The sequence below is a fragment of the Babylonia areolata genome, chromosome 26, assembly GCF_041734735.1.
Source record: "Babylonia areolata isolate BAREFJ2019XMU chromosome 26, ASM4173473v1, whole genome shotgun sequence".
NCBI lineage: Eukaryota > Metazoa > Mollusca > Gastropoda > Neogastropoda > Buccinidae > Babylonia > Babylonia areolata.
The window spans coordinates 31,914,404-31,942,097 of NC_134901.1; the positions used below are offsets into that span (position 1 = coordinate 31,914,404).

General features: G+C 43.4%; 1 protein-coding gene across 1 annotated transcript in view; it reads right to left on the reverse strand.

Annotated features, from left to right (window-relative positions):
* LOC143300718 (DDB1- and CUL4-associated factor 11-like) overlaps window positions 1–27,694 on the reverse strand; it is a 120,209-nt gene that overhangs the window by 74,458 nt on the left and 18,057 nt on the right. Inside the window, exons 4-8 of the mRNA XM_076614596.1 lie at window positions 23,762–23,793; window positions 11,877–11,978; window positions 8,350–8,414; window positions 7,485–7,585; window positions 244–346 (exon numbers count right to left, since the gene is read on the reverse strand). Of these exons, the coding sequence (XP_076470711.1) occupies window positions 244–346; window positions 7,485–7,585; window positions 8,350–8,414; window positions 11,877–11,978; window positions 23,762–23,793 (403 nt within the window). The remainder of the gene's footprint in view (window positions 1–243; window positions 347–7,484; window positions 7,586–8,349; window positions 8,415–11,876; window positions 11,979–23,761; window positions 23,794–27,694) is intronic.

The following is a 27,694-nucleotide window of genomic DNA, read 5'->3' on the forward strand; positions in this document are numbered from 1 at the left end:
AGAAAAAAAGAAGAAGACAAGACATCCACCTGTTCTTGCAAAGAAGGAAAAACAGTGAAATTTTCAAACAAATGATGTGCACTATAGTTACCACCAGCATACATTTATTAACATTTTCTTTAGTTACACAAACACATACCATCCTGCACTGTACCCACATCCACCCCATTCCCTCTGCAGACATGGATTTCAAACACATCTAGGCTTCCGGACTAACAGTAATGAAGGGCCCTTTTCACTAACCTGAAGGCCACATCCAGCACACTCCAGCCCACTTCACGAGCCCGGATGGTTTTCAACAGATCAAACTTGTTGTGTGTTGTGTCGTAGATTCTCACATGCTGGTCTGCAGAATGATTATGAAATGTCCTCACACATAAAACCTCACCAGAGGACATGAAAGTAATAATTCCATCACTATTGGTACAGCCACAACCACTGACTTTCTTTTTGCTCATGTGCCTAACTAACTTGGCAGAGATGATCATTGGCATCAGACATTTCTGATACAAGGGTAACAACTTCTGATCATTTATTGGTGAAGAGTACAAATGTCCCATTACTTTTTCATCAGTGAGGTCACTGTCCAATACATTTCTTTGTTGGCTTGGACATCATGTGTGACCAACTTTGGTGACTAGTTGATCCTCCCAAACTTACCAGTTCAATCAGAACAAGGCTAGCATCATGGCATGCATGCTCAAGCCAGTTTCAGCCACTGCCTTAGTGTTTGATTAACCAGGACATAATGTTGTCTGCTTCTTCTGTTCTGCCCGAGCAGATCTGGTTATGCTACCGTTTCTTGATCTTCCCAAAGAAAACATGGGTTTCAAAGGATCAGAAATCTTTGGCTAGATTTTCTGAAACTCTGCCTGATGATGCAATGCCTTGAATATTCATGTGCAACAGTTTCAAGAAGGACACTGCTGTAGTAGTAACTGTGACTATGAAAATAAGTGTTGGTAAACCGTAAACTATGCCTTTCAGTTAGTTGTTTAAAGTCTTCTAATGGGAAAAGAATGCTCGTCAATGGAAATAATCAGAACCTTTTCTCCAAATCATTTTTATGACAGAATAACCAAGAGAGGTATAGAGGTGGCAAGAGGAAGAGAGACTTGGAAAGGAGGCAAACTTCATTGAGAAAGTCCTCATTTTTATATTCTTTATTGTTCAAGACTTCATAATCATTCTCTTGAAAAAACTATACCAAAAGAAACAGTTTGCTTACCACATTTCTACTGTAGTTACCAATAAACTGTGTATGAACGATGGGCTGTAGATGTGTAGAATTCCAGAAATTTGGATTACAATTCATGACTATACACAAGGTATGGTGACACATTTAGTTTTTAGTTTTCATATATTTTCTAGGTTCATTTCAGCTGCTGTTACTAACAATCCACAACATATAATTATTCAGAAAGTATGTGAAATATATTTTTTTTCTCATGATAACAGTTCACTCATTGCTAACCAGTGTGTTAAGTAAGCTTCAAACTATCAGAAACTGACAGTGTGTTATTTTCCTTTAAGAAAATTATGTATACTGTTTTGCTGTAGTTTGTGTGCTAGAATTTTTTGTTAACTATTACTCTTCGCAACCAAAAACTGCCTGGCAAATAGAAAGCACAAGTCAAAATAATGCCTGGTACTTAAGGGGTTAAAGCTAAGTGGTCTTTGGTGTAGAAAAACCAGACCCTTCTTTTTCGTGCGCGTGTGTGTGTGTGCATGTGAGTGAAGATTGCACTGGCAAGGGAGATGTTAGCAAGAGATTTTGAAAACACAGTTGAGGATTTTCATCAACTTTCAGCAGACAGACAGGGGCCAGCCAGCCAGCATCCCGCAGTGCAACAGACCCGGGCCAGCAATGCTCACTGTGGAAAAACAGCGCCATACAATGCAAGGTGGTCACAGGGTTAGCAGAGACACAGGCTCCAGAACTTGTTATCTATGTGGGCAACACCACGATCCTGCCCAATGCAGATTTGAAACATATGCATGTCATGGTTGTCAGCAAAAACGCAGGGCTTCCTACAGTTGGTTTGCTTAGGGAGTCCACAGGACTCCCGCCCAGGCATTTTAGGGAGTCCTCATGTGGTTCTAGAGTCCAGTCAGTTGCAGGTCATAAATGCATTCTTTCATCCAAACACATCACACACTGTGTTAAATAAGTTCACAAGCACACACATATTGAATGAGTGAAAGAGACACACACGCACACACTCACTCACGAACACTCTCTCATTCAGAGAGGGAGATAGAGATACACATGCACACACAAAGAGAGAGATACATAAGCACACACACACACACACACACACACACACACAAGAGAGATAAAGAGATAGATACACATGCACACACAGACACACACCACTCACCCCCCACCCCCTCCCAACACACACACACACACACACACACACACACAGACATGCACACAGTGAGAGAGAAAGAGTGAGAGGAGTGAACCACTGAAACAAAAAGCTATACAAGGATGGTGTTTGAAAGTTTGTCGATCCTGTCACAAACGCATTTATTTCTCGGGAGTTGCACGAGACCTGATTGCAAATTTCACACAAGTTCTGCACTTCATTACATGTGCGTCTTCATTGTACAGACTTTTCATTTCTTACTCCCATGAACGTAATAAGTGCACCTTTTCTTTTTCGGTGATCCGTCCCCTTTTGAAGCTGGCTGATCGACATCGGGTGATTCAAAATCAGCCTTTTTGTCTTCTTTGCATTTTGGAATGTCAAGCCACGATAGCAGAGGCATTTTGATTATGAACCGTTTCACAGAATACTTGACAAGCCTTGTGAGTGTACCGGAAATGGGCAACAGTTTTCTATAAAGGGAGATAAGATGAAAGTAATGAACTTTGCAGCAGTCACCGATTTAGCAAAGATAAGATGCCAACTGAAAACTTGTGAAATGAGAAGAAGTGAACACTGCTGTCTGACCGTGCACGTACATGTTTTGATTGACACTGATTCTATAGTGCATCCTGCGGACTCCCCAGCAGAAGCTTTAGTGCATCTTCTCTCATTTTTAGAGAGTCAGAGATGCACATACGCGTGTTAATGGAAGCCCGGAAAGGTCACCTGCAGTCAATGTGCCACTCTGCTGCTGGCACCTGGACCCATTTTATCCAAGAAGAAAGAGAGAAGAGGGACTGGATGAAATGGAGGATCCATGTCAAACACTTGTGCTGCAATCTGTTTTGTGAGCTACGAAGATCAGGCAAAATTTGTTCTCTCCTTTCTACTGCTGCTGCCAACAAACTTGCTGTTTCCTTCATACTATCTAGATTAGACAACTGCAACTCTCTTCTCGCTGGTCTCTCTGATATCAAACTGAATAAACTTCAACGCATTCAGAATCATGCAGCCCGACTCGTACTCCATAAACTCAGGCATGAAATGTGCAACATCACTACTCAGAACACTTCACTGGCTTCCTGATAAAGCAAGAATTCATGCAGAGTAGCTTGTCTCTGCTTTCACTGTCTCTATCACAACAATATGCCACCATATCTTTCATATCTTCTCATCTATACCATCCTTCTAGGTGGTTACCTCTCTGCTGACAATTCCTCAGTTCTCCCTTGAGATCTTTGGCAAAAAATCTTTCTCTGTCTTTACCGCCACAGTCTGGAACTCCTTGCTTCTGTCCCTCAGGAAAACCCCAGTGTTCTTCAACTTTCAAAAAGACTTTAAAGACGCACCTACTTCTACTTCACTTAGCATGATGCACACAAATGAGTGCCTGGTTGTGTGTGGTGATATGTTGTGAGGAGGGGTAGGCTGTGACGACTTTTCAATTTTGCATTTTTTTAAATGTAGATTTTCATTGCATTGTGACATGTGTGACCGGTGCTATGAGTTGAAAGTTAATTTTCAGTTATTGTGATATCGGGAATAGTTTTAAGTATTGTGATGGGATTTTAGTATTGTGATATGATATTGCATTATTTAGGCTTTCTCATATGATATGTATGATGAGTGTGATGATTGCATGCCTGTATGTGTGCATAAACTTGTGGTTGAGTGTTTGGTTGGTTGACTGTAAATGCTATGCATGTAAGTTTTTTTGTTTCTTTTTTTCATTTTAGTGTTTAAATGCATGTTTGGCAAATCCTATTGCGAGCTAAAGGTTAAATGTCGGTATTTACAATGTACAGCGCAATTGAGCATGTTTTACATGGAAAGGCGCTTTATAAATTAAATCATTATCATTATTATTACAATCTTCCACAACACAGATGCCAAAGGTGGCTGGATGGCATGGACGATGTTGTTGTCGGTACACAACAAATGGCTTGCATCTGAAATTGATACGGGATCAGCAAGAACAGTAGTGGGAAAGGATTCTTTCCAAGCCTTAGGACAGGAATGTCTCTTTGCCCAATAGAGATCACACTTCAGACATACTCTGGAGACACACTCCCTGTGCTGGGGGTAGCAGCAGTGGACATCCAGCATCAAGGAAAAGAGCATGGATTGGAGCTTGTGGTGGCTGATGTGACAGGCCAACCCCCCATACTGGGGAGAGACTGGCTGGCAGTGCTGAAGTTGGATTGGCCCAGTATCTGCAAATTGAACACCATCAGCTCAACTCAGTCAATGGAGACAGTTCTCTCCAAATATAAAAACATCGTCAGTGAAGGCTTGGGTACTAAGGCCAAGCTACACTTGAAGACACAGGCATCACCCAAATTTGTAAAGACCATACTGGTTTCATTTGCTATTTGTCCCAAAGTGGAGGCAGAAGTGGATAGACTGGTGAAGGAAGGTGTCCTTGAAAGAGTACAATTCAGTGAATGAGGATCACCTATTGTGGTTGTCCCAAAGACAGGTGGAAAAGTCAGGATCTGTGGAGACTATGAGGCTACAATGAACCCTTGCCTTGACCTGGACCAATACCCACTTCCCAAGATGGAGGTTGAAGAAACCTCTCAAGAGCTGCTTCAGGGATACCAGGTGTGGTTGTCTTCATAGATGACATTGAACAGACAGGAGAGACAGAAGAAGAACACCTGGACAGGCTACACAGAGTTTTCCAGAGACTATAGGAGCATGGACTCTGATTACAAAAGTAAAAGTGAGTTCATAAAAGACAGAGTGGAGTATCTGGGCCACATCATCGACAGAGATGGTCTTCATCCTGTACCAGAAAAGACAAAGGCAATGACTGAAGATCCAGCTCCTATCAATGACAATGAGCTGCAGTCATACATGGGCATGGTCCAGTACTATGCCAAGTTTCTGTCCAAACCTGCAACAGAATTGAGCCCTCTGCACCAGGTACTGAAGGACAAAGCACCATGGTCATGGAATACCGATTGCCAGAATGCATTAATGAAGACAAAAGAACTGCTGACATCAACAAAGGACTATGACAGGAATAGATCCATACGACTCAAGTGTGATGCTTCCTCTACAGGCCTTGGGGCAGTCATCAGCCATGAGATGCCCTGTGGATCTCACCGTCCAATAGCATTTGCCTCAAGAACCCTAACAACACCAGAAAAGAAATATGCACAGATTGAAAAAGAAGCACTCATACTGGTATATGGAGTGAAGAAGCTTTAGGAATACCTCTATGGCCGACACTTCATTCTGGTGACTGACTACAAGCCGCTGCTTGCCATACTGGGGCCGAGGAAAGCAGTTCCTACCATGGCAGCAGCTTGCATGCAATGCTGGGCCCTCTTTCTTGCTGCCTATGACTATGAACTGAGTTTAGGTCAACAAATGATCATGCCAATGTGGATATACTGTCCAGACTACCCTTGGAAGAAGACACAATGGCCACAGAAGAGCCCATCTTCCACGCCACCATCCTAGAAGAGTTCCCAGTCAAAGCAGAACAGATTTCTGAACTGATAAGGACCTTGTCCTGTCAAGAGTGTGGTCATGTACACTGAATGGACAGACCCACATGCAGGATGATGGACTCCAGCCACACTTTAGGAAGCAACACAAGCTGTCAGTTGATGGAGGTGAAGTCCAGTGGGGATTAAGGGTCATCATCCCTGAACTTCTGCAGAAGTGTATCATCAATGAACTCCATGAAGAACACCCAGGAATGAAGGCCCTGGCTCGGAGTTTTGTCTGGTGGCCAAACACTGACACAGAGATAGAGACCAAGGTAATAAATTGCCATGACTGCGCCAGGGTGCGCAACACAGCATCCACAGCGCATCTTCATCACTGGACATGGTCCTCCTGACAACGGCAGCATGTGTATATTTATAGACTATGCTGAGCACCAGGCCATCAGTTCTCTTTGCTCATTGATGCACACTCCAAGTGGCCCAAGATCTTTTCCATGTGACAGATGACAACAGAGAAGAAAATTGAAATTCTTAGGCGACTGTTTGAAAGCCTATGGAATTCCAGGAGACTGTCAGTGACAATGGGCCCCAGTTCACCTCTGACATGTTTGCTGCCTTTGTGAGGAACAATGGCATCAAACACACCAGATCTGCTCCTTACCATCCGGTGACAAATGAAGCAGCTGTGAGGTTCTTACAAGTTATCAAGAAGAGGCTGAAGATCAACAGTAACCTCTCCTTGGAGCACCAGCTGAGAAACCTGCTTCTCCATTAAAGGTCAACCCCACACACCACAACAGGAGTATCATCCACAGAGCTGTTCCTGAAATGACAACTAAAGACACGCCTGTCCATTGTGAAACCTGACCCTGAAGCAGGCATCAGGAAGAAGCAGCAGCAAAAACAGCAGCAACAACAGCAGCATGACAAAGGCACCAAGGTTTTACGTGGTTTCCAGCAGAAGGAGATGACACACAGGTGACAGTGGCCCATCCCAACATTCTCCTTTATGGGTCCATAAACCCAAATGCAGAGGCACGTAACCCCGTGCACTCCCTTGACCCAACCACATCTGAGCTGTCACCTGTAACCACAGCCTCATCACCGCCGATACCAGTTCCACCTTGGTTGGCACCTGCATCAACGCTGCCAGAAGGCCCCTGCATACTGCCTGTTATGCCGTAGCATCATCAGGAGAGCCTGCAGCTGAGCCTTCACCACTACGCAGATCAACACACGGCCAGAAAGAGCCAAAACAACTGGACTTCTGACTGTGTGAAATGATGAAAGACAATTCAAATACTGAAACTGACATTTCCAGTCTCACGCAATGTGGAATCGTTCATACCATTCGGTTCGTTAACATTTAATTTTTTTAAGGGGAAAGGTAGTGTTATGACCTGCAAGTATACACACGCAAGCGCCTATGCCTGGCAGTTCCAGACGTTCCCAGTATGCCAGAACAAAGAATGCGAATACAGTAGAGAATAGATTGCAGGCAGCCTTCCTCCCTCCTTACAAGTGTCAAGAGTACTAACCCTGTACTTTAATTGAAGCGTCAGTAGAATATAGTACCTTGTAAACTAATTCTACATGAGCTGAGTTTATGTCCGTTTGAATGTGAACATACAAACATGACAGTCCTCACCTTGGCAAGCTGTGAGAAAGATGTTGCCAGACTTGGAGAAGGTACCACAGAACACTTTGTGGTGATAGGATGCCAGCTTCTCAAACTTGTTTGGCAGAAATCTGTACAGAAACCACATGGACTTTGCTAATGATGGTCACTTAAACCAGCACATCATCAAAATAGTCCTAAGAAAAAAATATATAAAGGCAGGGATTACGTCACAGCTAAATACGTGAAGAGCAAATTTTTGCATACAGGTTGTGGTTGTAGGTGGGTCAGTGTAATTCAGTGTGTGTGTGCGTGCGTGCGTGCGTGCGTGTGTGCGTGCGTGCGTGCGTGTGTGTGTGACTGAAATATTCTAACAGGAGAGGAAGCATTTTTTTCTTTTTCAAATCATGGCAGTTCCTCAGATATGATCTATCCATCTCAGTAAATATGAAAGAATCTATTCATCTCAGCAAATATGAGAGAAACTGTTCGTAAGTGTGTGTGTGTGTGTGTGTAGTTGTGCGCTCGCGCATGTGTGTGCATACATGCAAGTGTGTGCAAGTGCATGTATGGGTATGTATGTGTTGTGTATACATCTATTTTTCTTCTAAAATAAACATTTCAATTTTCTTAAAGAGTGCCTTTCAAAACTGAGTACCCGGTAATTAGCACTGGAAAGGATCTGAAATGATGGGAGATGAGATGGAGGTAGGGGTGTTGTATGCCTGCGTGCAAGTGTGTGTGAGAGAGAGAGAGAGAGAGAGAGAGAGAGAGAGAGAGAGAGAGAGGGAGAGAGAGAGAGAGAGAGAGAGAGAGAGAGAGAGAGAGAGAGAGAGAGAGAGAGAGAGACAGACTGAGAAAGTGTACATGTGGTGAAGACCAGCAGCAACTGTACCTGGAATTGATAAGACACTTGTCTCCAGCAGAGAAATGCTGCCTGGATTGCATTCCTATTTCTCTCTGCAAAATATTAATGTTATGTCATTAACTGGAATTATGAAGATCAAAACAAAACACAAAAAATACAGACTCGATTATACGAGTACAAAACCTTTGTTAAGAGTGGCACTCGTTTTTAAAGAAACAAAGCTATGTCCTTTCTGAACATCTAATTGGGCACTGTCATCTGCAGTACTTCAAGCCTTGTCTCCTTGTTAACATGTTTCTTAAGTTCAACACTGCATACACACAAAAAAGTAGAAGGTACAATCTAAATGGCAGGTGAATTTTCAATTTCAGTGTTGTGACTGAGATTACTTTATAAAACATTTTATAGATTTATCAATTATTTTCAAATCCACTTCTTATCAATTTCTGTTTTAACCTTTTTGGATGCTCCTTTAAACTTGTTTGAACAATAAGAGTGAAATGGGGAGTTTATATTTCACTCCCAGTTTGGTTAAATATACTTATCGTGTCAAACTAATACAAACCTAGGCTTATCGATTTGTTCTGTTCCAGCTATTAGTCTGCTGTCTGCTAGCATATCAAACACCACTTCTGGCTAGAGCTGATTACTCATTCTAATGGCCAGCAAAGGAACACCCCATGTGAACCACAGCAAGAACCATCCAGACATGCAGGCATGAGTTTACAAGGTAAGTATATCAAATCATTCTTGGAGTATAATACAGACTCCCCATTTCGGTGTATATACTGTGCCATAACAAACTGATGCATAATTCAAAGAAAAAGGAAGGCAATGTCTATTGGTTCTCATGGAGAGTACTTGTAACAGTAACAGCTATGTTAGCTGTGACAAAGGAAACCCCTAGAAACAATCTGCCCTGATCACACTGAATTCCTTGAAGTGGAAATTGATGAAGGGAATCTCCAAACAGCAAAAGACTGCCTCCAAAACATGTCAAAGAGGCACAGAGTGCTGAAAGGTGACTGAAGTGGCAATAGCATGCACCGCGTGTGCTCTCAGAATCAAGCAGCTATGGACGTGAAAGTGCCTTAAGTTCTGATCTGTGGGTATTCCAATCAGGCTTTCCGAACAACCTTGGATTGGATCGGAAAGGGAGAAAAAGCATAAATGATCAGGTTGCTCCAGTCCGGAGAAAAGCATCCACTGCCCAAGCTTTCGAGTCTAAAACTGGTGCGACAGAAGTCGGGGGCCTTCTGTTGACATTGTGGCAAAGAGGACCACCATCAGTGGAAACCACAAATCCCACACCCCCTGAAAGGTGTCCTTGTCTAGGGTCCACTCCATGTGGAGGATACTCTTGGACCTGCTGAGAGCGTCTGCCCATAAGTTAGCATTGCCTGTAATGTGTCTCACTGAGAGTGCAATGCCCTTGTCACGATACCAACAGTGGTGAGCCCTGGCCCACAGTGCAAGGTTCTGAAAGTGTGGGCCTGCCCTCATGCCTCTTGGACAAGTTGCTGGAGTGGACAGTCTTGCTGGTGGCCTCCCCTGAGGAGTCCTGTGAACTGCTTCAAGTTCCAAAACAATGATGTTCCACTTGGGCTCCTCTGTGGACAAAATTCCCGCTGCATGGAGTAAGCCCATGTGAGCTTCCCATCCCTCCCGAGGATGCATCTGTGAAAAGCGCCATCTAAGCCAGAAGAGGGGAACCCTTTTTGACGACATTTTGAGGAACCATTTTCCCAGACAGATGTGCTTGACCCAGTCCAGTGGGACCAGCATAGCCTCAGTGTGTTCTCTGGAGAGGGGGCTTGAGAACCTGGTGCTATGGCCCAGGCGGATGATGGGTGCCAGTGATTCTATCATGCCCAAGAGGGAAGACAGAGTCTATGTTGTTGCCTAGGAGGTATGACGCAAGCACAGGTGAAAATCTGCCAACAGGTGCAAGTGAACTTGTGTCGGCAAGACTGTCATGTACCGCATGTCAAATTTCATCCCAAAGAAGTTGAAGGACTGACTTGAAAAGAGAGCACATTTCTCCTTGTTGTGACAAACCCCAGTTGAGTAAACAGATCCAGAATTCTGGACCTGTGATCCGGACACAGCGCCTGCGACTGGATCAAGATTAGCAGGCATTGGTATCCATGATCAGAACAGAGGCAATCAGAGAGAAGAATGGCCTCTGTTCTAATCATGGATACCAATGCCTGCCCCACCTTGGAGAAAGGGAAGCGGGCAAGGGAAAGACCAAAGGGGAGGGCAGAGAACTGGAACACCCTGTCCCTCGACATGAACCTCTAGTACCAGCCGGATGCCGGATGAATGAGGATCTGGAAACACGCATCTTTCAGGTTGATAGTGGATGCCCCATCGCCCTGTTGAACAGTCTCTAAAACATGTGTCTGTGTGTCCATCCTGGGACAGGAACTGTTGAGGGGACAAATCCAATGTTGGCTGCCACCCTCCAGAGAACTTTTCAATCACAAACAGGCCGCCATAAAACCTGGAGCTCAGGTTCTAGAGTTCTGATATCATACCATTGAGAAGCAGCTGCTATATTAGTATATATCCATCTCCCAGACATTCTCCTGCTCCTCTGAGTTAGGTATGTTAGGAGGAGTGGATCTTAGAGGAGGGTGGTCTTCCACCCAAGGCAGTATGTAGCCTGATTCTAGTATTGACACAATCCAGCTGAATCCCACACTGTGCAACTGGACTGGAGGTTCTAAATTGGGGCCATGTCATAGAGGGCGCTGTGTTAAGGCCCTGGTTCTCTCTGGTTGTCATGGACCAAAGAGGGAGTGCTGGTAGGCGGGAAGTCACTGCAAGGCAGCCCTTTCCTCCACTGGGATATGTTGGAGAGGAGGACAATGCCTTTCTCCAGAGCATGGAGTTGTAGTGCAGGCATGTAATTACATCAGCCGCAGCTGTCAGACTCGCAAAGACAGAGCAACAAGATAATATAGATATCTCAAGAATGGTGGCCACTGTGAACACACAATTAGCTCCAGCCACAAATGGTGTTTGGTTGGCTTGCAGACTGCAGACAGATAGTGAGATGTCTTATCACTGAGTTGTCACAAATTTTGGCCAAGCGGAGCAAACTGATAGGCCTGGTTTGTATCAGTTTGACATGGTACAATATATGACACCAAACATTGAATCAGATATCAAGAACTGATGCAAACTATGAAAATGATATGAATTCCAAGACAAAATCATGCCAGAAAGCCGCATTAGAATGCCAGAAAATAATATTTCAAATACATAAAAGGTTGACAAAGACAGAGCAACAAGTTAATGTATTCATCTCAGGAAATGGTGGCCATTGTGAATGAGTAATCATCTCTGGCCAGAAATGGTGTTTGACTGGCTAGCAGATGGCAGACTAATAGTGACTTATCACTGAGTTGCTGCTATTTTTGACAAAACTGAGTAATCCAAAAGGCTTAGTTTGTGTCAGTTTGACATGGTACAGTGTATGACACCAAACTTCATTTACAATCAGATATGTTCAAGCACAATCCAGGGAAAGACAAGCTGGCACTGACCCGCTGCATGAGGTGAGCCAGAGTAGGAATGGAGTTGTGGGACTTTTTGTGGGGGGTCCATCTCCCTGAGTCTGCCAACACTTGCTGTTTGATGAAGTTGCTCTGAAAATTGGCACCATTTATATCACATATTTCTTTGTAAACACACACACACACACATCGGGTGTCCCCAAAAAAGTAAACTGCTTTTTGACAAGTATTTTCTCAGTGATAGAGAAACCAAATTCATTGAAAATTTTCACACAGTAACCTTAAGGTATCATCAACAAGTCTGCAAATTATCTAAAAGTTTGGATGCAAGTTATGCTAGTATTGTCAAATTCAAAACAGCATGTCAAAAAATCCAATATCAGAGGAAAACTCACTTATTTTTAGTTTATGCTCAATGTGGCCTCCATCTTCCTCCACGATTAAACGAAGCCGTTTCTTCCAAGCAGAAATGCTTTTACGTATTTCTTCCACCATTATCTCCTCCTATGACATAATTATCCTGTTCCTCCATTATCATCAATATAGACAAAACAGTCTCAAAGTCTGTGGCCTTTCATGCCCTGCTCTCATGGTGACCTGTTTCGATACCCCTCCAATTCTGTGCTTGGGGTGAGTCCTGTCAATGTCTTCAGTGTCGGCACATTCATGGGGGGCTCTTGTTGGAGGGACGTGGTGGCGGTCTCCACTATGGGAGGGACGCTCACTCAGTCTGGCTCCGCGACTAAGCCATTATTGTCGTTAATAGGGGGCTTAGTAGGTGGTGTCCTAAGTACGTTAAATCAGAACAGGCACCACTGAACACCACCGAAGTGACTCAGCAGCAGTGCAGGGTCTCCTCTGGTGTGTGACCTCCTGACGACCTAACATCAATGGTTCCCTGTGGACTGCCGGCACTGGAACTGTGACGGACGAACCCGGATGTGGCCATGTATGGGGGAATCTAAATGAGCGGCGTGGGAGTAATGCCACTGAAATGGGGCAGATGATGGGGCAGCAAAAAAAATAAATAATAGTAATAATAATAACAATAATTAGCCTGTCCTTTAACGCCTGCTCAGTCAATTTGTCTCTCACTCCCCAGTAAACTTTCCCATATGGAATAAACCACTGGGTTACAGTCAGGATTTTGTGGAGGCCATTCATCCTTCTTGATAAATTCTGGTGTAACCTCCTCCAGATGAGCCTGGGTTACCCTGCTTGTGTGTGAAGGAGCCCCATCTTGCTGAAACATGTGATTGTTTCTAGGATAAAGACGCCTACAATCCGGGAGAAGATTGTCATCCAATAACTGAATGCAGCTTTCACTATTCACCTTGGCTCTATCAGTGTCAACAAAATGAATGTTTGTTTTTCCTTTCCAGGATACTCCAGCTAAACTATTATCTTTTTTGAAAATCTAGAAGTCTCATGATAGAGGCGAGATGGCTGAATTTCTCATTTCCGTTTCCCATAAACGCGATCATTTTGGTGATTTTTAGCTATCTCTAATGTAAAGACTTTCTTGTCTGTGAAAATGATCCTTTTCACATCAGTGGCTGAGTAGCGGTCATTCAAGTTACGGCAGTGAGTTTTTCTTTTCCCTCTAACATTTTGGTCCCTCCTTGATACCCGTATCCTCTTGAAGGGCTTCAACTCCAGTTCTTTCACCATTCTTTGCACAGAAGACTTGCTCACTTGTAAATCTCTTGCAACTTCTGTGAGAGATTTGTGGGTGCCTGGGTTCTCCTCCTGGTATTGAATCAGTTCAACATGGTCCTTGTTCTCCTCTGAACATGCGGTCTTGGGTCTCCCACTGCCAATTTTATGTGCTACTGACCCTGTAGTGCATATTTTAGCAATCAGTCTATTTACAGTGACATGACTCCACCCCTTGCCTGGAAATTCCTTTACGATCCTTCTTCCATCCCAGCCTTTCTCCTTGAAACAGTTTTCAATGGTAACCTTATCACTTTCACTCAAAGGCATGGTTGATCCTTCCAAACTGAAACTTTGGACAGAACTGATTTTGGATACAGACCACAATTAAAAAAATCAATAGACTTGACACCCAGACAGGCTATTTTTAGACTGACACTGATTGACAGATGCCAACACCTGGCAGCTGGCATGAACATGATGAAAGTCACATTGCACAGCTCTGATATTAGATTTTTTGACATGCTGTTTTGAATTTGACAATACTCATATAATTTGCATCCAAACTTTTAGATATTTTGCAGACTTACTGATGATACCCTAAGGTTACTGTGTGAAAATTTTCAATGAATTCAGTTTCTCTATCAATGAGAAAATACTTGTCAAAAAGCGGTTCACTTTTTGGGGGACACCCAGTATATATATATATATATATATATATATATATATATCATATCATATATATATATATATATGTGTGTGTGTGTGTGTGTGTGTGTGTGTGTGTGTGTGTGTGTGTGTGCATTCTGTGCTGAAACTGCCATGACAGGCTGTCCTCTGTATTTCTAATCAGAGTGTGTCCAGATTTCAACCAGGTTAAAAAGAAACAAATGCTTGCAGTGGTGGTCAGGAAATTTTCAGCAAAACTCATAAGATGCATCAATGGAGTAGTACATAAACTGCCATTTCTGGATCACTTTACCTTTGACCATTGACCCCAACCAAAAGCAAAAGTCTATTTTTGCATAGCACTTAGAAGTCTTCTGTTTGTACTTCTAATATGAATCAGTCTGTATCTGTATAACAGAGCTTACATCTATCACCATTTTTTTTCGTCAGGTGCTTGGAGAGATCTGTCATGCTCATTCCAACAAATGCAGGCTTATTCAGCACTAGCTTAGTCTTTTTATTATGAATGGACACAAGCTTCCCATTATAAAATTATTTCATGCGCCATATAAGATGGCTTTGAGACTAGTTTTTGACTCATTTGCGTAAACAAAGTGAGTCTATATTATAATCTGGTGTTCTGTTGTCTGTGTGCATGTGTGTGTGTGTATGTGTATGTGTGTGTGTGTGTGTGTGTGTGTGTGTGTGTTAAACTTTAACACTGCCATGTTCTCTGCCAATATCAAATTTGGAACAAACATAGTTGGAAAAAAAATCTTCACAATCATACCAATAATAAGTTGTAAGCCTTCCGACCAAAGTCATATTTCCAGATCATTAACAGTTTATTTCGTTGAGGCTTGACCTGGATCCAAAAACATTATATTACCGCTTCACAGCTGCCAGCACATAGGCTATGTTTCATCTCCTTAACCGCCAAATAAAAAGATTTTATTTCATAATCAAGATATATATATATATATAAAAGACATGATTTAAATGGTGTTATTTCTTTGAATGCAATCACATATACATTGCACTAAAAAAACAACATGAAAAACAAAAACAAAACTTTAAATATCAAATCTGGTCAAGTGACATCAGATAAGCTTGCTGCACTGTGAATAAAACTACTTGCTTCTGAACAGAACAGCCTTGGTTCAATCCTGTTAGCAAGCCTGTTTTTTTGCTGTTGTTTTTTCTCTCTCTTAAAGCTTATAAATATTCAATACAGAACCATTTTAACAATTTTTTAAGACTCTTTTTTCTTCTTCTCATGATTCCTTTACTGGATAAAGCGTGTGCATGTGAGTCTTGAAGGCTTTTCCTCTCTTGTTTATTTTGTTCAGTCAACCCTAACAACTTTTCAAAGAATCACCTCTTCAGATTCTCCAAAGCATGTCCAGAAGACAACTTAGTTGTTCATTAATTTTTAGAAGTCCTAAAAGTCTGGACTTGCTTGCTTGTGTAGATCAGTGTTCATCTGCATGTATCTATCCATGGAGATTGCCAAACTCCAGAACATGGTGTACTTTTGTAACTCTTGGATCTGAGCTTACTTAGGGCTGCAGATTTCTACAGTGTAGTAAAAACTTCCTTTTGTTTCTTAGTGTTGGCACAAGCTTCTACATTATTTGTTTTATGACTAATCTGAAACTGTGACAACTTGGCATCCCCTACTTTCACTTTCTCTGGAGCAAGTGGGTATTCATTATGGTCATCAAGTAGTTCATCAGGATATTCAAGATCAGTCTCGTGTATATAACCCACTGGGTCATCATCAAATAAACTATCTACTGACTTATCATTTGCCCCACCTGTTGGTAAACATTGCATCATGGCCCCTCCATACAGATTATTTGCATCTAAATAAAAGAAATAGTTATATTACATCGTCTGAGTCAAATTCCTTTGTGTATTTATCATTTGCCTTTCCATAACTTTTGAGACCATACTTATGCCACCCTGAAGAGCTTTCTTGATCATGAAGAATATATTAACATCTGTAAGCAGTTCAAGTCCTATTCCAGTCTTCTGCAGTAGTGTGTCCCACAGAAGTCCCAGTCATGTGTAACAGTGTGCAGGGTCTAGTTTATATATTTTCATACGTAAATTTCTAATTAATTTTCTGGAATATACTGGCCAGTAATAATATGCCAGATCATCATATTCACCAAGGGTTTTACACCCCATAGTCTTCCATACATTCTTAACATGCTAATATAATTCTGCAGTAATCAGTATTACTCACTAAAGTCTATTAGTTAATGAAATACAGAATTATTTCTTCTTTGGCAGTTAAGTCTCATTGAAGCTTATCCAAATATCCATACACTCATGGGTAAACACTCTTTTGGGATATTAGACTGAATTCTTGATTAAAGTGCTTTCTAGTCATTCTTACATCTTCCTTCTTTGTAGAATTCACAAGTTCATTGAGTGATGATAAACTTGCATAAATTGCCGACTGCAAATCTCAAATTGCCTGCTGAGAATGAGATGTACTTCTCCATATTGTTTAGAATGCATGTAAGCCTACCTTCAGCACTGACCCAGCCTTGTAAAATAAGATATGAATTATATTCTCTAGATTATGGTAGATCACTGGTTTATGCATTGGATTAATTCATAGAGTGAGATTACAACTATTATGTGCATGGACTCTATGTTTTCCTGTGATGTGACAATGGTCTTGTACTCTATCATTTTCCAGTGGCTTATCACATATGTGACATGCTGTTGCTAATTAAATTGTTGTTGTTCTTGTATAATGCTCATATTCTTTGGAAGTGTTTTGCACACATACTGTTCAACCCCCATTAGATATTCTACAAACTTCCTGCCAGCTTCAGGGCCTCTGTACAGCTTATAAGGCGATGATTTACCATCTGATCATATAAATATGAACGCATAACTACAGTGTTCATGTCTACTATTGAGATGAATCATCTTATGTCCTTGTGTTCTTTGATTAATGACTCACAATCTGCAATGACTATGAATGGCTTTGGCAGTTATTTTTGATAGTTCACAAATTTGACTGTTTTGTTTTGTGTGTGTGTGTGTGTGTGTGTGTGTGTGTGTGTGTGTGTGTGTGTATGTGTGTGTGTGTGTGTGTGTGTGTCCACTGTTGGCATTGTAATCCTAGTGTTGTATGTTCCAACACCTTTACAATCTTCTTTATGCTGAAGCAACACATGCTCTGATGTAAAGCTTTCCATGGAACTACCACAGAAACCTGTTTCAAGTTTAAGTCAACGTGTACCAAACAACAGTCTATACAAGTTTTTGATCCAGGTATAGTGCTGCTTGCTATCTTTTTCAATAATCAGTAAGTGGATGTGCTTCTTGTCCTAAGGTTGTCTGTTGAGATGGCATGGTTGTACTTTATTACCTTGCAACTCGTAAAAATTGTTTGCGAAATCATTCAACTTCTAAAACCTATCTAAATTGACAGAATGGGACTGGGAAGTCAATACAGGTGAAGTATAGACCATGGTCATTTGGATAGCTTGGCAGTCTTGGTGTGTTCAAGCTGAATGCAATGTAGCATTCAAGCAATGTAAATAACATGTCTCATTGTTCTTAATGTTTACAACTGCATTTTTGTTCTTCAGATATGAAGGCAGTTCGATATATGATTCTGCACCTGCAAGATCAGTTGTAGCTTAGTTTACGTATTGTCTGCCAATATGATTTATTATAAAACCTGAACTTTTATTCCTGTATCTATCAACTTCTTGTATTATTCGTTCTATGATTATATCAATATTCTGATCATCCCTATTGACAACTGTCTGTGCGAGTGAGGACAACACTGTTTCTTGATTTTCAATCACACCATCACTCTAAGCTTTCTTGAATTGTACTTGCAGAGACAGCCAAATCTTTATGAATAGGTTAATGTTATCTGTCTGTATTATACCTTGCTTTTCTCTTTCCATTAATACTTGTGGATCTTTTCTGCCTGGGGAAGCTTAAATATTATAAGTAGTACATGTGTTGGCAACATCATTATGCACAACATTCATACTGCCAGGATTCTCAATATTAATTGCTTCAACCAAAGGAACTTTTGTCAGCCGCGAATAGCATGGACCTCTTAGTTCTTGAGCAATATTGCCAAGTTTTTGCACTGTTTTAGGATCTTCAAGGGGTAATCCCAAGATTTCATATAGTTGCTCTTTTGGTCACACATCATCATAAGCGATTTCCTGTTCATTTGCCATCCTCATTTGCTGTACTTTGTTTAGTATTGTTTATATTGCATAATTTTCATTTGTCCAATTGACATTTTTCGCCATTTACTAAACCACTGCTGCTTATAAAAATTCCATTTAGAGGAAAGCAATTATAGATATACTCAACACATACTGGTAAGAACCTGTGTCCGTACCCAAAGCCTGATGCATGTGAAGTATGTGGCAAAACAAGTAAAGATGTATACTGCAATGTGTATAATATAAAGAACCATCACAAGCACATCCCTTCCACACATATGCATTGAATGTAGTAACTACATAAGAAAGAACAATAAAATATGCCACAAATGTGAGAAACTTATGCATTATGAAGAAAATTTCATAAAATACCAAAACTGCTATGGCCCATTCACAGCACTTGATGAACTGAAAAATGTGTGACACTGCCATATGATACTGAAATTATATCAAATTTACAAATGATAATAATGATTTATTCATGTTATGCAGTTTAATTTTCATTTACATATCATAACAAGGCAACATCTGTGTATACCTAACACATGTTCAATAACATGGAGCCTGGTCATACAAATACTACTGCTCCCTGGAACTGAATGAAGAATCTGACACATGTTCATAGTCTACTGGATCACTGACACATCATGAACAGTTAGGTGTTCTTTCCTCTCCAGTGCTGACCTCTGCAGCATTTCCACCAATGCCAGTTTAATCAGTGTGTTTGTGGGCATGGTGGCACTAGCACTGTCAAGCATTACCACAAGCCCCACTGCACACACCACACGTGCTGAGTGAACAATTTTTAGCAGCTAACAGAGGTGAGAAAGGAGTGCAACAATGGGAATTCCTGTTCAAATCAGTCCACCAGGGGAAGCAAGCCAGCATTTTGTTGTTGTTGTTAATCTTTCTGCTGCCTGGGAAATAAGATTTAAGTGAAATCTATTTGCCAGGGATTTTTCACAAAAAGAACGGGCATATATTTTCAAAAAAAATCTGTGCGCTTTGTTCTTAGAGAGAGACCCATAGAAGTACACATTTTCTGAAGGTGAATGAATGAAGAATATAAATACATGGTGTTTTCTAATTTTGTATTTTTCCAAAGGCATACAATTGTTCTGAAATCAGTGTTTTGATTTTTGTCAGATTTTCAACTTGTTCATTACGAACATCAGTCTGGGCATTTGCACATTAATATAATATTTTCTGGACAAACTGATAATAACTGTATACACAAAATATACTATAACAACTACAATGAAAAAGAGACATATAAATGATCCACTGTGATTACTCCAAGTGATAACAACCAAGATGTGATTGTCCAATCCTTTCTGTCAAATCAGTTTTCTTGAAAAAAAAATCATCATGCTCATCAGTGAAGTCAGAGCAAAGAAATATCATTTCAATCACATGTGTATCTGTCCATACTGACAGTCTGGAGTACTTTTTCTGCCTGCATGGATTTTCCTGTACCTGCTGGTGTGTCTGCTGTGCATTCAAATTGAATTCTCAAGAAATTTCTGATTTAGATTATCATCAAAAAGAGAGAAAAACTCAATCAATGCAGTCTGTGCAGGTCTTTTCTCAGTCCACTGTCACAAGTAAAGTCTGTAATAATAGCCTGAATGTTGTTTGTTGGCCCAAACTGATCCTTTCAAACACATTAAAGACACACCCCTTCCTCTTCCCCCTCTCTGACCCACTGCACTTTGTCCAGTTCCCCTCAGTCACCTTCACCTTCACCTTCACCTCTCCCGTAGTCTGGGTTCAGACCGTTGGGGCACCGCTGCTGACCTGACCACCACCCCTCTCCACTCTTCATGGTTTTCTGATTTCCTCAGGGCGTCACCAAGCGTCAAGCCTGTCCACCCTTGGATGTCGTCTTCCCATCTCTTCTTCTGCCGTCCTCTCCTTCTGCCTCCCTGTACGGTGCCTTGCAGGAACGTTTTGGCAAGACCAGATGATCGGGAGATGTGTCCATACCACCTAAGTTTGCGTTTCTTCACTATGGACAGAAGGTCTTCGTAGGGTCCAATACTTTGCTTGATTCTGTTCTTCACTTCCGTGTTAGTGATGTGGTCTCTGTAGGAGATGCCAAGTAGTCTACGAAAGCATCTCATCTCGACAGCTTGGATTCTTATCTCGATGTCTGCAGTCAGGGTCCAAGTCTCGCAGGCGTAGAGCAATATTGATATAACCAGGGAACGCATCAGTCTGATTTTTGAGCTGAGAGCGATGTTTTTGTTGTTCCAGACGGTGTTCAGCTTGTTGAGTGCCGTTGTTGTTTGGGCAATTCTCGAGAGTACTTCTGGTTTAGATCCTTCATCTGACACGATTGCTCCCAGATATTTGAAGCTGTGGACTGTTTTAAGCTTTTCGTCGTTGACTTTGATGTCAATGCTGATGCCGTTGGTGTTGTTAGTCATCAGTTTGGTTTTCTCCGCACTGATTTGCATTCCATACGATGTGGAGGCTTTGTCCAGATGTTTGACCAGGCTTGCCAGTTCTTCTTTTCCAGCCAGTCCATCAATGTCATCGGCAAAACGTAGGTTTGTGATTGTTCTGCCGCCTATGCTGACTGTTCCTTCATGCTCTTCCAGTGCGTCAGTCATTATTCTTTCTAAGAAGATGTTGAAGAGTGTCGGGGAGAGTAGACAGCCTTGTCTCACTCCGACTGTGGTTCTGAACCAGTCCCCAATGCTATTGTTGAGGTAGACGGCGCTGGTGGCTTTGTCATAGAGGTGCTGTATCAGTCTGATCAGGTTGGCGTTGATGTTGTAAAGATTCATGGTAGCCCACAAAGCTGCATGCCAGACCCTGTCAAATGCCTTCTTAAAGTCAATGAAGACGTGGTAGAGGTCTTGTTGGTGTTGATGGTACCTCTCACATAGCAACCTCAAGTTGAAGATTTGTTCAGTTGTGCTCCTTCCTGGTCTGAAACCTGCCTGTTCTTCAGCAGTGATGTTTTCTGCTTGTGGTTTCAGTCTGTTAAGCAGGATCTTCAACATGACTTTGCTGGGATGACTAATCAGGCTGATGGTGCGGTAGTTTTGACACTGCTGGAGATTGCCCTTTTTGGGAAGGGTGATGATCAGTGATTGTGTCCACGGTGTGGGCCATTCCCCTGTTTGCCAGATCTTGTTGCAGATTTTCAGTAGCACATCTATCATAACTTCACCCCCTGCTTGGACCAGTCCTGATGGGATGTTGTCCACTCCTGCCGATTTCCCTTTTTTCAGCCACCTCACCCTATTTCTACCTCTACATTTCCCCTGCACTGGCTTAGTGCCAAGAATGTCGCTCCCACTGTCAGTCATGTGGGTGGAGTCTGCTATTTACAGTGTCACTCACTGATTGACGATCTTGCCAGTCTCTACATCACTCCCTTAATTTTCTATTGAATCGTCAGATAATAGTTCATCACTGTCTTCTTCTTCTAGTTGCCGCTTATATTCCTTCTGAGCATCAGCTAAAGAAAGCATTTTGGTGCAAGTCGACTGCAGAGCTTTAGCCAAATATCGCCATTTTGCTAAGCATGTAACGAGCTAGACAAAACACAACTAGTAACCCAACCAAATCATTCAAACAAAGGACTACCACATGATGTAGATGGGGTTTCTAGCTATCAATAGAATCTAGAAAGATTCCCCAAGCTAAAGCTACTAGTATTTTCGTCAACAAATTCAATACAAACCTGGAAAAAGTCTGAATATTTCAATGACGACTTATCTCTTCACTATGGCAGTGAAGCATACACAGCCATGATGAGTTATCTGATCATACAGGCAGCCTGGGGTTAAATAACAACCTGGGGTTGTGGAGTGATGGCCTAGAGGTAACGTGTCCGCCTAGGAAGCGAGAGAATCAGTGCACTGGTTCAAATCACGGCTCAGCCACCGATATTTTCTCCCCCTCCACTAGACCTTGAGTGGTGGTCTGGACGCTAGTCATTCGGATGAGACAATAAACCGAGGTCCCGTTGTAGCATGCACTTAGCGCACGTAAAAGAACCCACGGCAACAAAAGGGTTGTCCCTGGCAAAATTCTGCAGAAAAATCCACTTCGATAGGAAAAAAAAAAAAAAAACTGCACGCAGGAAAAAATGCAAAAAAATGGGTGGCACTGCATTGTAGCGACACGCTCTCCCTGGGGAGAGCAGCCCGAATTTCACACAGAGAAATCTGTTGTGATAAAAAGAAATACAAATACAAATAAGCTTGTTTAACTCAGAAAAAAACTGGGAGAAAATATATCTTGAGAGAAAACAATTAAATAATGGTTTTAAAAAAATGAGAAAAACATCAACTCAAAACAAATCCATTTAGTAAATACTGTATGTTTTATGACATAATTCTTTAACATTACTAAATATGTATTATTTTTCAAATGATGTCAACAAAAACAATCACTTCTGACTGTGGTTGGTAGATATGTATTTCTCTGAAAGCATTGTTAGTCCTGCCTTGTTGATCTTTCAAGCGCATTGGGTGAAGCTGCTGGTCAGGCATCTGCTTAGCAGATGTGGTGTTGTGTATATGGATTTGTCTGAACGCAGTGATGCCTCCTTGAGTAACTGAACTGAACTGATCTTTCAGTTTCAGTGGGCTACCATACAATGTTGTGCTGGAGAGTTGTCTGCATTAACCTGGGTTGTATGTCATGTTGGAGAGAGTTGTACACATTAACATGGGTTGTATGTCCAACACAGCACAGTTGTGGTTTGAATCACCTCTGGGCCTCTTCACACTTTCATTTTGTCGTGGAGTGAGATTCCCATAAGGGGGTGTGATGAAGCCAACACTGCGTCTCTCGGAGAAATGAACTGTACACACATCCTAGGTTAGGCCAGCATGGTGGACTTTTGCTCTCGGTTGGGGTCAAAGGTCAAAGTGTAAAAAAAAAATTTTTTTTAATTTTAATTTAAAAAAGAAACCAGCAGTTTATCTACTACTAATGAAGTTCAACAGATAATGCAACAACTCTCAACTATAAAAAGTGGATCAAGATTTTTTTTTTTTATCTACAATAACAAAACTATTGGTGTGTTCTCCATTCAGTGTGATGGGTGCACCACAAAATCTGACACCGTATCAGTTGCAGGCAAATCATTTGGAGCATATGCTGCTAAATATGGATGGACAAGGAACTGGAGTGTAAATACACATTTACACACACACACAGTAATGATAACTGACAGTTGTTTCCTCCAACATCAAAGAGGGAATAAATTTCAGTATCTGTTGCCTCCTTCCCACCAAAACAGCACTAAATTTCATATCCACACAAAATGAACACAAGCATTTTTGGGAAGTATTCCAACCAGCTGCTTTTATTGCAATATCTTAAAAGCCAGGTGTCAATACTCACATCAATGTTGGAGACATCTGGGTTTGTGTCCCCTGAAATCGTAACAAACTGGATGGATAAGTCCTGGACATAGTAATCAATGGAAGAGTGTGTGAATGCACAACTGTATGTGTGACCGTTTTGTAACAGAACAAGTTTATTCATGAAAAAGGAATAGGACCCACGTTCATTGTTTTACAAAAGAACGCTGGACAAGCATCAAAGACCTGTCCTGATATTCAACTGAATATCTTCAATGAGAGAACACAATTACAAATGCAAAAGGAGGAGTTTGTATTATACTCCATGTTTGGTGTTAAATATACTTACCATGTCAAACTGATGCAAACTAGGCCTATTGGTTTGCTCTGCTTGGCCAAATTTCGCGCGGCTAACAGTGAAAAGACGGGCCCACCCGCTCTCAGCCAATCAAACGCCTCTAAAAACTATAAGCGCTTAATCATTCCGTGGCCATGAACAAAAATGCCCCATGAGAACCACGGCGGAGACGCGGGGACGGACGGGCGGGCATTCGAGTTTGACATGGTAAGTATATTTAACACCAAACATGGAGTATAATACAAACTCCTCCTTTTGGTGTCATATACTGATACCATGTCAAACTGATGCAGAATTTAAAGCAAATGGAGGAGGGCAACGCCTACTGGTTCATATGGGGAGCCCTTGTAACTGAGACGGCAGTGTTAGCCGCGACAAAGGAAATCCCCTTGGAACCGTCAGCCCTGGTCATACGGAAATTCCTGAGGTAGAAGTTGATGAAGGGATTCTCAGACCGCCAGAAGGCTGCCTCCAAGACATGCTGCGTTGGCACTGAGTGCTGGAAAGCAGCCGAAGTAGCTATGGCCCGCACTTCGTGTGCTCTGGGATGAAGACAGCTGATATCCCTGTGTGCATGAGAGTAGGCTCTACGAATGACTTGGGAAACCTGGCGGGAAATGGTGCCTGCAGCGATGTCTTTCTTGTAATTCTCATTGAGGGAGATGAGCAGACACCTCTGAGAAGAACGCCTATGGCGAGACCTATCCCAATAATATTTGAGACACCGAACAGGACAGGTGCCTATCCTCATCATCTTGGGCAAGAATATCAGACAAAGGTCTGACCCTCAGAGAGGGGGAAGGAACCTCAGGGTCTTGGTTCTTAGCCAGAAACTCTGGAAGGAAACGAATAGTGATGGAACCATCTCTGTGGAAGGCCAGATCTTGTGGCATTCCCCTAAGCCCATGCAGCTCACTTCTATGACTGCCTGTGGCCAGCCACAGAAGGAAAGTGGTCTTGAGGGTGAGGATGTCAAAAGGAATAGTCCCCAATGGTAGGAAGGGCTGTTTTCGAATGAAATCCAGCACCAGGAACAAGTCCCAGAGGGGCACTCTTCTGGGGTCTCTAGCTTCCTTCAGAGGGGCACCCCTAGCCACCTCTCTGAGCAGGCAATCCGCTTCCAAGGCGGAACCACCTAGCTGTTTGCAATGTGGTACAGAAGGCAGACCTGTACCCTCGCCCAGAACTAGCAGACAGGATGAACCGAGGAGCAGAGAGCCAGAAAGTTGGCCAGCTGCATGCTCGTAAGGTTCGTAGGGGTAATGCCCTGAGCTGTACACTACCGCAACCATTTCTTCCAGCGAAAGTCATACAAAGTCTCCGTTCCCTGCCTCCTTGCTCTGGTGACTATGGAGAGGAGGTCAGAGGAGGCACACCCCTGGGTCAGCACAGCCGACACAGAGGCCGACCGAGGGGTCGAGGACTTCAATGGTGATGCTGACAGTTCCGACCGCACAGCAGCCATGCGTGCTGGTGGAGCAGTTGAGGATTGGAATGCGGAGTGCCCGAGCGAGGCTGCCTCAGCAGATGAGATTTGGTTTCAAGTTCCAGGGGTGGGAACATGTGTCAGGGACTGAAGGTCCGGAAACCAGGTCTGGACTGGCCATTTCGGCGCAATGAGGATCAGCTGCGGGTGTTCCAATCTGTCTTTCCGTATCACCTTGGACAGAATTGGAAAGGGAGGAAACGCGGAGGCAATCAGACTGCTCCAATCTAGAGAGAGAGCATCCACTGCCCACGCTTCTGGGTCGGCAACCGAAGAGACGGAAGTGGGAAGTCTCTTGTTGAACAAGGTCCACCATCGGCCGAAACCACTGTTCCCACACCCCCTGAAGGCTGTCCTTGTCCAGGGTGCACTCTGTGCGTATGACACTCTTGGACCTGCTAAGAGCATCTGCCAAGAAGTTGGTTTTTCCTGCTCAGTGTCTCGCTGAAAGTGCAATGCCCTTGCTGTGGCACCAACGGAGGAGAGCCTCAGTCCGCATGGAGAGGTCTGCCGAGTGCGCTCCCCCCATTTGTTCACATAACATGCGACCGTCGTCTTGTCCGTGAACAAGCGGATGGTCTTGCCAGTGGCCTCCCCCATGAAGTGCAGGAGAGTCCTGCGAACTGCCTCCAGTTCCAGAACATTGATGTGGCACAGGCGCTCCTCCGGGGACCAAGTCCCTGCTGCATAGAGTGAGTCCATGTGGGCTCCCCAGCCCAGGGAGGAGGCGTCTGTGAAGAGTGCCACCTGAAGAGTAGGTGGGGCTAAGGGCACCCCCTGTGTCCGAAGGGGGGTGATTAACCACTCTGATGTCACCTCGAGGAACCACTCGCCCAGACATATCTGGGTATCCCATGGCTGAGTGCTCTGGGACCGGCGTAACCTCAGTGCCCTCTGGAGAGGGCGCTTGAGAACCCTGTCCAGGGGAATGAGAGGTGCCGTGGACTCCATCATGCCCAAGAGGGAAGAAAGTGTCTGCGCTGTATCTTGGGAGGAGTGGCGCCAGTGGCTGAGGAGGCCTGCCAGACGGTCCCAGTGATCTGGCGCCAGAGAGACTATCATAGACCGCGTGTCGAATCTCATCCCTAAGAAGTCGAAGGACTGACGTGGGGACAGATCGCATATCTGCTGGTCCATGAGGAAGCCCAGTTGGGAGCAAAGGTCTAGAAGTCTGGCCGTATGACTCAGGCACAGGGCCTGCGACTGGGCCAGGATAAGCAAGTCGTCCAGGTACACACAGAGACAAATGGATTCCGAGCGGACGATGGACACCAATTCCCGCAGCACCTTGGTAGACAGGAAAGGGGCAAGGGACAGACCAAATGGGAGGGCCGGGAACTGGAACCCCTTGTCCCTCCACACGAACCTCAGGTACCGACGGGATGCCGAATGGATGAGTATATGAAAATAAGCATCTTCCAGATCGATAGAGGTAGGCCAATCACCTTGTTGGATGGTCTCCCGAATCTGTGCCTGTGTGTCCCTCTTGAATTTGATTTTGGGGAGGAATTTGTTGAGGGGGGACAAGTCCAAAACTGGTCTCCACCCTCCCGAGACCTTTGGAATCACCAACAACCAGCCGTAAAAACCGGGGCCCGGGTCCGAGAGTTGAGATATAGCCCCATGAGGAGTGGGTGCGATATCTCTTTTTCTAGGACGCTCTCCTGCTCCGTCGAGCTGGGCACCTAAGGAGGAGGAGTGGATCTTAGAGGGGGGAGGTCCTCCACCCAAGACAGCATGTACCCAGACTCTAGCACCGACATAATCCCGTCGTTGAGTCCCAGAGCACACCACTGATGTGCATGCCGGGACAAGTTTCCTACTTGGAGGGGCTGAACGACTGGCGGTGCTGAATTGGGGCCCAGTCATTGGGGGTGCTGCCTTCTGGCCTTGGGCATGGCCGGTCGGCTTGGACGGACATAAGGTGGTTTATTCCTCTGCCCCTGATTCAGCACACGCTGCCTTGACAGGCGGCGTGGTATATGGAGGGGCCCTGGTGGCCGGTCTCTTCAATGGCATAGAACCCTGGAGCCCATGAGAGGTGTGGGCCAAATATGAGGCCACCTCCCTGTTTGTCTCTGCCCTGTGGCTGACAAAATGGGGCGGGAACTGGCCGAAGAGGGAGTGCT